This window comes from Alligator mississippiensis, chromosome 4, assembly GCF_030867095.1.
Source record: "Alligator mississippiensis isolate rAllMis1 chromosome 4, rAllMis1, whole genome shotgun sequence".
In the NCBI taxonomy this organism is placed as follows: Eukaryota; Metazoa; Chordata; order Crocodylia; family Alligatoridae; genus Alligator; species Alligator mississippiensis.
Window position 1 is genome coordinate 108,594,787 of NC_081827.1, and position 10,504 is coordinate 108,605,290.

At 42.4% G+C, this 10,504-nt stretch overlaps 1 protein-coding gene across 1 annotated transcript; it reads right to left on the minus strand.

The window, feature by feature from the left end:
• Window positions 1-1,894: 1,894 nt before the first annotated feature.
• Window positions 1,895-9,160, minus strand: LOC132250151 (syncytin-2-like). Its single transcript, XM_059726453.1, has 2 exons — window positions 8,436-9,160; window positions 1,895-4,862 (listed from the first exon to the last, which is right to left on the minus strand). Exon 2 carries the CDS (start codon window positions 3,807-3,809, stop codon window positions 2,478-2,480), a length of 1,332 nt encoding a protein of 443 aa, XP_059582436.1. The 5' UTR covers window positions 3,810-4,862; window positions 8,436-9,160; the 3' UTR covers window positions 1,895-2,477.
• Between the last annotated feature and the right edge of the window lie 1,344 nt (window positions 9,161-10,504).

A 10,504-nucleotide genomic window follows, 5' to 3' on the forward strand; every position in this document is an offset into this window, starting at 1 on the left:
ATAGTATATTTTTCCATCTTGGTAACCTGAAATGAAGCCATTAAGTATAGGGTTTACTGACAAACCAAACCTTACTCCTTCTAGAACACGTACAATTGTATTGATAAGATATAAATACTTTTAATGAGAGTTGTTTTTCTTTTCAGACTTTCACCAAAGAGAACAAGAAATTTCTGGCTATTGGCTTAGAAATGGCTAAGTTTCTCACAAACTTAGTTCCCTGTTTGTCCAGAGAAAAGTTGACATTGTTTTATCTATCTGGTCCCTTGAACAGAGCCTTTTTTTTGGAAAACAGCAGATGTTACCACAGCACTTGTACAGGTTGGAAGGAATAGAATAGGCAAGTAGCCCAGACAGTACCCAAAGCTGCTTCTGAAGTCAACAAACCAGGGTGTTATAGAAACAGAAAATAAATACTCAAATGATAGGGTGATTCTTGGCTCCTGTTCCCATCAGTTTTTCCTTGGCATACAGCTTTAAGCATGCATCAAAGCCTACAGCATATAATTGCATGGGGGCATTGGAGAATCTATGGCTTATAAGATTGTCTCCTCACATAAAATCCTTTCCCCCAAACAAATGTTAATTGGGGGAACTGGAAGGCTGAAAGAACCCTAGCTTGAGCCCCAGACCAACAGTAATGAAAGTTGTTAGAATCAGACAGTGATTCATTAGTTTATCTTACATGATTTTGGTGGTCGCCTGACTCTCTGAGTCATTATATCTGAACTAGGTCCCTGACATTAAAAGTCTGAGAAACAGAAGAGTATTTGGTTCTTGTAAAGTATTTGATACAGAAAGCAGGATGATTTGAGATGTAACAACTATTTTGGTTCTACTTCTGTAGCAGGATCTGCCCTTAAATGTCCTCTTCCATTAAACTACATGCCACAGTTATAAGTGAAGATAGGTCAGCTGTTTGCCTCAAGCCTCCTGAAGACTATACTATTTCTCTGATGTGGGCACAATACATTTACTATTTAGTAAATTGGCTTTGTAGTAAAAACGGAGCAGACTCACAATATACATTCTTATGGTGCTGTTAGTCACCTCAGTCCAGGGTAAAGTCACCCCTCAGAGGAGTAACTATACATGTGTGTAAGTTACACCAATGTACTAGTTGTGTTTATGCTTCCCTTGACAGTGCTATCCTATGGTAGATTTTTGGTCAATGTAAATTGGCTCTTCCTGCTAGGTGCTGTGATAGTGTCATTTGTGGGCAGCCAGCTCTGGCAAACTAGTCACGTATCTTATCTGTCCTATGGAGTAAATTTACTAAGGAATAAAATCCAGGGTTAATTACTCTTTAACCACTGTTATACCCTTTGTCATTCTGTTCACTATTTAGCAGTTCAAACAGAAGAATTACTAGATTAGATATGATAAAAAGGCTAAGGAATAGGGATCCAGAACAGACGCACTTAATTGGCCTTAAATGGAAGCAGAGATTGGGGAACATACACTTGTCCACAAATTAGGATAACTGATTTTGAGAACTGGACCTGGATTTTTGGTTAGCAAAGGGAGACAATGTACTAATAATCAGCTTGGACTTCAGTATGATGAATAGGCATGTAATAAATACCAGGAAAGAAGTCTTATAAACTTACTGCAAGTTTCTTTTAAAAATGCTGCCCTAATGAAACAAATTAATTGTAAGGATTTTGAAGTAAATAATTTGTCTTGCTTGCAAAGGCTGAAACCATTTATCAGCTAAATGATGTGCTAGTTTCCAGCAAAGGAAAAAGGGATAGCATTTCAAACCTGCTTTGAGAGCCAGAGTCTTATGGGATTCTTAGCTGCTAAATCTGTTTTGGAAGCCAAAGTAGTGTGGTGGGAGAAACCTCCCCAAGATCCGTCGTCTAGCTGTAATTTGATTGACAGACAACGCGGGTAAAGAAAGACAGCTGTTTATTTGCTCGAGCAAAGACCATAAAGCCAGCAAAAGGCAAAATGGCCCCCCCCAAGGGTGAGGCGATCTTTTATACTTCTTACAACAAAGCAAGACTATATGGTTAACAAAAAGCAATACTTGGGGCGGTGCTCTACAAATCTTTGTAACAGCATATTTCTATTAAGCTGAACTAGCACTTTTTAAAAGCTAAAAGTTAAGTAACAGTAACATTATGTTAGCAAAACCTTACACAGTAGAAGATACTTCTCAAGGACACAACCAGTAAGCTCAAACAATGGTTTCTCTGTCTTATCTTACTTCTTGCTGTAGCTGATTTTTTTTAGCACACAGACACAGATTCACTTTTTAACTCAGAAAATGCTTGGTGCAGTTAAAATGATTACTTGACACAAGCAAAGGCCTAGCTATCATTCTGCCTTGTGGTCAGCTGCATTGCTAGGCCACAGGTCATGCCTTGTATTCAGCTGTAAAGCTAATACTTCTTAAAAATCCAAATTATTGTAAACCTAACAGTATGCTTTCAGAAAACTATTCTATTTCAGGGTAATGACAAACCTGCGCACTACAACTCCTCCCTTTGTTCCAATTTTTTAGAGGAAATTTTGGAACGCACTTTTAGGTATTTAACTTCTTGTGGGGTTAGTTTTTGATGATTGATGCTGGATATTTGTACAAACTGACCATACATTTTTACTTGCCTTTGCATAAACTGTTGTCCTAGAGAGCATAGACACTGAAAACAGCACAACAGGCAGATTATAGTTATAACAATTCCAATTAAGCTTAATACAAAAGGTCTAAGCCATCCTGTAAGAGAAGGCAACCAATTTGTGAGCCAACTAAGAGATGTGTCTTTGGGGATTTTTGCTATATCTTCGGCTTTTTGGATATGGACAGCTGCATCATTGAGGTGGGTTTGTACTATTGTAAAAGAACTGTTAACCCAAACGCAACATTCTGGTCCGATAACTGCGCAAGCTCCCCCTTGAGCAGCGAGGAGAAAATCAAGGGCTATACGGTTTTGAATTATCATTTGTCTGAGTTCTTCTTGGGTGTCAGCCAAGGCAGCAACGGCCTTCGAGAGTTCCTTGTGACCTTCACTGAATTCATGAGCCATGATTTCTATCACAGCTTGTAGGCGTAGTGTAAATCTTCCAAGACAAGCAGTGCCTACTCTTGGGAGTATACCTGCTAAAGAACACCCGACTAACACTCCTTTGGTAAGCTGAGTTTTTTGATATTTATTTATTATATCACGGCTTTCTTGCAAATCCCTCTTGTTTCGCCACTTGCCCTGTGGAAGGTGCATGGCAAAGGACGTAGAGGGTTTTAGCATTCCCAGATAGCAGATACCTTTTCCTTTGGCAGGGATTTTATGGTAGGCGTGGGAGCCACAGACCCAGTATTGTTCTTTTAAAGCAGCGAGGTTTGAATACTTAGGAGGTATTCGGCCCCCGTTTCCTAACCCTAGCACCCCGCGTTCACCCTTTGATTTAAAGGAAGGATTTGCAGTTCCATTGAAGAAGCATTGTCCCCGGGAGGTATCAGTGTACAAACAATACCACAAGGTATTATTTAAAGAGGAGATGGGGGTGCAGATAGGATTAGTGCCCTTGGTTAAATTTTTGCTGCTGTAGAAATCATTGTAAGAGCTGCAATAGGTAGGAGTTGTTGTGTTATTATTACGCCAGTCTCCTCCACTAGAACTAGTAAAATAGTGGTGACATATGTTTGTGCCTAAATTAATGCAGTCTGATACTGAGCAGTTTACATAGAAACACCAGTCTCCAACAACAGGCTTTATTAAAAGGAACTCCTGCTGACTTTGGTCCCAAGCTTGGTTATTAGAGGGGTTTAAAAGTGACTCAATGGGGCCCAAGGGGATGGGAGTCATAGGAATGCCTCCTTGAGTGTGGAGAGGAAAATGACTGCACACCCAACAATCACTTTAGTTTTCTGCTTTAGCGGCTCTCTCAACGTATTGGAGGTACATATTATTATCAGAGATGTGGGCAACATTAGGTTTAAGAGTAGTCTTAGCCTGAGGAGACTCTGCAAATTGTCTGAAAACTGGGTGGCTAGACTTTACACAATATTCTGTTTCATAAGTAAATACCCGAACTTCTGCTGAACTACAGCAATGTGAGGGAGGATACCAACGGGCAATGTTGACCTTCCCGTCTATATCAGAGAGTTTGATTGAATCGCTTATCCAGACAGGAAAACCTTGGGCACCAGGATTCGCACATCTGCAGCAACTGACAGCTATAGCCGACCCCTGTGAGAGACTTATTTCTCCAGCAAAGAGAAAGATTAGAAATAACATAGTTATAAAAACCATATTATAACCAAAATCAGCACAAACAGTATGTACAACCCTGCAGCTCCAATAACTGATCTTCTGGGATATGTTACAGTCTCAAAGTGCTCGGTTTCAGCTGATCCAAAAGTGTCTAGAGGATGCAGTACTTGGAGTTCGGTGCTTTCTGGGCTGGGCAGGACCCCAAAAGGGTGACAGTTCATTAGTGGACCTTGGTTAGTTTGAGTTTTATATTATCTAACGGGCTGCAGGTCCAGGAGGTGTTTGTTTTTTATTTTTTCGTCTGCTTCTGGCTCACCCTTGTCGCGGTCAGGTGGGCGTGCGGTGCTCCCACGAAGTCCGCAGTCGTCTTCTTCTGGCTTCCCCTTTTCCAGGTCAGGGAAGCTCGCGTTGGAGCCGATCCTGAGCTCTGGTGAAACTTCTGTCTTCTTTGTACGAGTATAATGAATCCAGTTGTCCTTTTTTGCTATTTTTACGGCGGTGTGGGAGGTGAGGAGGACTTGATACGGTCATTGTCACTTAGGTTCAAGGGGAGACCGTTTCTAAGTTTTTATATACACCCAGTCTCCAGGCTGGATGCGATGTGCTGGGACATTGGCAGGGAGGGGTTGGCTTAAAGCAGCATACCTATGGAGAGATTTTAACTGAGACTGTAGAGATAAAATATAGGAGGTGAGTCCTTCATCGCCTAAAAGAGAAGAAGTGTGAGCCGGTAATAAGGGGAAATGTTGGGGAACAGGGTGTCCAAACAGCAGCTCGTAAGGGCTGAGCTTTAGTTTTCTCCTGGGGGTAGTTCTGATGGACATAAGGGCCAGTGGGAGAATCTTAGTCCATTTTAACCCGCTCTCAGCACATAGCTTTCCAATTTTTTGTTTCAGGGTCTGATTCATTCTCTCTACTTGTCCTGAGCTTTCTGGGTGCCAAGGGGTGTGGAATTTTCATTCTATTCCTAGGCAGCTGGCCAGTGTTTTATTTATGTCAGCAGTAAAATGTGATCCTTGATCGCTTTCAATGATACGTGGAGGACCAAACCTGGGTATAATTTCATTAAGGAGTATTTTTATTACTTGTTGTGCTGTAGCTCTTCTGGTGGGGAAGGCTTCTACCCACCCCGTGACTTGGTCAACAGTTACTAGGAGGTTTTTGTACCCATTGTCTTTAGGCATATCAGCAAAATCTATTTGTAGTCTTTTAAAGGGAGTATAAGCCCAGGGGCGGGCCCCAGGGGGTCCTGATTTTTCTCCCTTGATATTAAACCTTTTGCATATACTGCAGTGTTCTAAAAGCCTTTTTGCTTCCTGGTAGACTCCGGGTGCGTAGAACAGCCTGTTAGTGATAGTGGCAAGTTTTTCACAACCTAAATGCTTGCTTTGATGGAGTTGTTGCAGATAGGGTCTAAGAGCTGCTTTAGGTAACACTATCCTTTCATCAGGCAATCGCCTTATTCCGTCTTTTTCACAGGTGGCTCCTGCCGCTTTCCATCTCTGTTGTTCTAAAGGTGGTGCAGACTCGTACATTTTTGGCTCTAGCAATATCCCCAAATATGCCTTTGACTAGGGAATTTGAGCTTGGAAGGCTAGGGCGGATAGTGGTTGTAAGGCTGCTGTTTGAGCTGCAGCATCGGCCAGGGCATTGCCTTTTGAGACTTGGTATGGGCTGGGTAATGCATTACAGCTATGGCTTTTGGCAACATTATAGCTTATAGGAGATCATTGACTTATTTAGCATTTGATATTTTAGTTCCAGAAGCTGTCATAAATCCTCTCTGTTTTCACAATTGTCCAGTGGCATGACAGATTCCAAAGGCATACTTAGAATCAGTCCAAATATTTACAGAGTGGCCCGATGCTAATTGACAAGCTCGTGTAAGGGCAGTAAGTTCAGCCACCTGCGAGCTCAACTGCCCAGGCAGTGGTTCAGCTTCAAGTACTTCAAATGGAGTTACTACTGCATAACCCGTTTTTCTAACTCCATTTACTAATTTTGAAGAGCCATCTACAAAAAAATCAAGTTAGGGTTGTCTAAGGGTAAGTCACTAAGATCTACCCTGGGTTTGTCTGAAAATGCTGCAACTTGAAGGCAATCGTAAGAGTCTGGTTCCCCGTCACTGGGTAGAGGTAATAGAGTAGCCGGATTCAGGGTATTGCATCTCTCTATGACCAGGTTTGTAGCCATTAAAAGTGTGGTTTCATACTTGTTTATTCTCTGATGAGAAAAATGTTGAGTATTTTTCTGGAGTAGAAGTAGGGCAACTGCATGTGGAGCCTTTAGGATAAGGGGATATCCGAGGACTAATTCCTGGGCTTTCTCGACTATGGTTGCAGCTGCTGCCACTGTGCGAAGGCAGCCTACTCCCCCCTTTGCCACTGGATCTAATTGTGCAGAGACGTAAGCTGCGGGCAGCTTTATAATCTCAAAAGACTGGCTCTTCTGCATCTTTTGATTTTTTTTCTTCCTTTTTTCTTTTTTTTTTTTTATTAAAAGTTTTAGTAGCAATGGCTAAGATTTCTGCCATGGATTTGCCCTCAACACCCTCAGTGTTATGTTGAAGCTTTTTTCTAATATCTTCGCTAGCCTGACTTATGAACATAAGTTTTAACACAGGCAAAGTGGCAGGTGTCTCGGGGTCCATGTTTCCATACTGACGTATAGCTTTACAGAGTCTTTCAAAATAGTCTGAAGGGTGTTCTTCGGGACCCTGAACAGTAGCTGTCACTTTGGACCAGTTTGTAGTTTTATCTCCTGCTTTCTTTAATCCTTCTAAAATGCTGTCTTTCAGCATTCGTATTGAATTTTGCCCCCTTTCCTGATTGTAATTCCAATTCGGATTTTGCCTGGGCACGCCATTAGGCATGGGGTGGTTTTCATGGGGCTGATCGGCTAGAAATTGGTCAGCATGGCGTAGTACTTGAGTCTTCTCGTCCATAGTTAAGAGGCTTTCGAGAAGCTGCATGACATCTGACCAGGAGGGGTTATGAGTCATGAAAATGGTTTTGAAGCGTCTTAGAACTACTTCGGGATCATCTCTGAGCCTGGGGGTGTTTTCTTGCCAGTTTAAGAGGTCTGTGGTGGAGAACGGAGCATGTGTCCAGTGATTGATAACTTCTCCACCCTCGCCAGGCACAGGGTATTCTCTTAGAGGTAACTGAAGTGCAGGCTTAGACAATTTTTGACGAGTGCGATTTGAAATCGGAGTGGAACTGGAATCTGGAGAGGGATCTCTGGACCCATCTCCAGATCCGGGACTCGGGGATTCCGAGAGAGACAATCGAGGTGATGCCTCCCGAAGACTTCCCAGTCCCTCGGCCGGCCCAGGGGCAATGTTTTGGGGTTCAAACATTTGGAGTGGTATCAATGGTAGGTTAGGGGGCCTAGGCATGGGTCTGTAATCATCTTCTGAATATGACGGTGGTGCAGCAGGTTTTGGATATAGAAGGGGAGCTAACAGATTTGGAAAAGGTGCAGGGGTCTGGGAAGCTAAAGGTTTTAGTTGCTTGCTAGCAACGTTGTCCCATAAATACCAATAACTAATTTGACCAGGGCGGAGGTCCTCCAAGATCTTTTGTAAGGCAGCCAGGCGATTTAGGTCAAATGATCCATTTTCTGGCCATTGTCTTCCCAAATCTAACTGAGACGTATGAGACGTCTAATTAATTAAACAGAGTTCTGCCATACGAGACTTGGACAGTTCCGCCCGTCCCTCCAAATGTTTCCAATTCTTAATCATAAAATCAAGGGGTGAATCAGGAATAACTTTCCCTAGACCGGAACCCATGATTATATCCAAGCACAAGCAGTCTTATTTCCCTAAGTTCTACCTGCCTAGAAGCTGTTTCGTCCACGTACAACAACCGGTGTTCTCGGACCCCACTGGCTTTCTCAGTGAGGAGGGGCGTCTTGAATCCGAGACCCTAGTCATTGGCCGTTATAACAGCATTTCTACCTTATATCTGTGTCTTTTGCCTTTCGGTGAGGCTGCTGGCTCTATCAGCGTTTAGATCAGCAGACAGATACCCTCAAAGACTGCTTCCAGAGACCTCTAGAGGTAAAACCAGAAAAGCAGAAACCAGATAGAAACCAAAAATATACCTGACCTGAGGTACTCGCTGGTACCGTTCCTTTACCCGACTTGAGGATCCCGCCTTATTGGTCCTGAGGGGATCGTCCACCTCCCGAGACTAACCCAATAGGTGAACTCACCTGGTGCGCGCTGGGGTGTCGGGGGATGGAGGTCTCCAAAGGCGTCAAGCTAGACGGGTCCCATCTGGGGTGCCAAATTGTGGTGGGAGAAACCTCCCCAAGGTCCGTTGTCTAGCTGTAATTTGATTGACAGACAACGCGGGTAAAGAAAGACAGCTGTTTATTTGCTCGAGCAAAGACCATAAAGCCAGCAAAAGGCAAAATGGCCCCCCCTCAAGGGTGAGGCGATCTTTTATACTTCTTACAACAAAGCAAGACTATATGGTTAACAAAAAGCAATACTTGGGGCGGTGCTCTACAAATCTTTGTAACAGCATATTTTTATTAAGCTGAACTAGCACTTTTTAAAAGCTAAAAGTTAAGTAACAGTAACATTATGTTAGCAAAACCTTACACAGTAGAAGATACTTCTCAAGGACACAACCAGTAAGCTCAAACAATGGTTTCTCTGTCTTATCTTACTTCTTGCTGTAGCTGATTTTTTTTAGCACACAGACACAGATTCACTTTTTAACTCAGAAAATGCTTGGTGCAGTTAAAATGATTACTTGACACAAGCAAAGGCCTAGCTATCATTCTGCCTTGTGGTCAGCTGCATTGCTAGGCCACAGGTCATGCCTTGTATTCAGCTGTAAAGCTAATACTTCTTAAAAATCCAAATTATTGTAAACCTAACAGTATGCTTTCAGAAAACTATTCTATTTCAGGGTAATGACAAACCTGCGCACTACAGTAGGAATGGATCCCTGTGTATTATATTGAATGTTTCTGACAAGAAGCAAATAAAAGAAAAGGGGAACTGGGCCTGCAAAATGTGGGCCGGTGAATCTTGGACAAGCTAGTATAGAAGAAAGCCATATATGTGGAAGAAGGAAAATAAACTTTCCGAATTTCCATTGGTCTTGTTGCTGTACAGCACTCCATGCTTAATTGAGGAATAGTGGAATTATGTTAGACTTTATTGTTGAGGATCTGGCGTTGTTTTTTTGATGCACCAAAGAATGGGTTATACTGCACTAGGCCAGCCTAAGATTGAGACTGCCCCTTTAACAGCCGTGCCATTGTTTTTCAATGGAAAAGATGCATTGCAGGCCATCAAGGAAATTAATTACAAAGGCAAAATTGAGTCTTTAACCAGTTCTTAGGTCTCACACAGAGCTGTGATTAAAGATAAAGCTTGCAGTACCAGATTCTGTGTGAATTATTTTTTTTTAAAAAGGCAAGTGAGGTCATTTCAATGGATTTTTACAAATTACCATAGATTATATCCTGGATGCTACATCAGATTCAACCTCCTTTTCCATACTGGATCTGCTGTCGGATATTGGCCAAAGAAGGCCAAGGAAGAGACTATTTTCACAGCAGGACAAGACCCATGCTAATTTAAAGTGACAGCTTTCATTTGTGAAGTGTATCAGCCGTCATTAAAAAGCGAGCAGAAAAGTTGCTGCACAGTGTGCCTCTTCTAGGCTGTTTGTTATACCTAGATGATATTGTGGTGCATGCTAAACAAAAATGGATATGTTTGCAAATGGTCTGAGACAAGCTGAAGGGGATCAAACTGAAATTGAATATAAAGACGTGATTTGTTTCAAGAAGGGGTAATTTACCTTTGGCATGCAATCAGTGAGAGGGAAATTTCCACTGACAACAAGAAAATTGAGGCTGTCAAGAACTGGCTAACTCTCCAGATACTCACAGATGTATAGAGTTTTGTAAGGCTGTAGTTGATGGCTCTTGTTACAGAAGTTTTCTCAGTTTACCAATACAGCAAAATTGCAGCATACATTGGGTAAGAAGGGGAAACCATTTAAGTGAGAGAGGTGGATTTAACCTTTTCAATATTGAAGAAAATGCTTCTGACTACTCTTGGTCAACCCATGTTTCAAAAACCCTTTTCATACTGGATACAGATACTAGGGCAGGGGTTGGCAACACTTTTGGAAAGAGTGTCTAAAATACCCCCAAGCTCTACATGGAAGATGTTGGCATGCCAGGGGTGAATGGCGGGGGAGGCGCAAGGGGTCCAATCCTTGTTGTGGCAGCAGAGCCAAGGCCCCTCCCTTCCC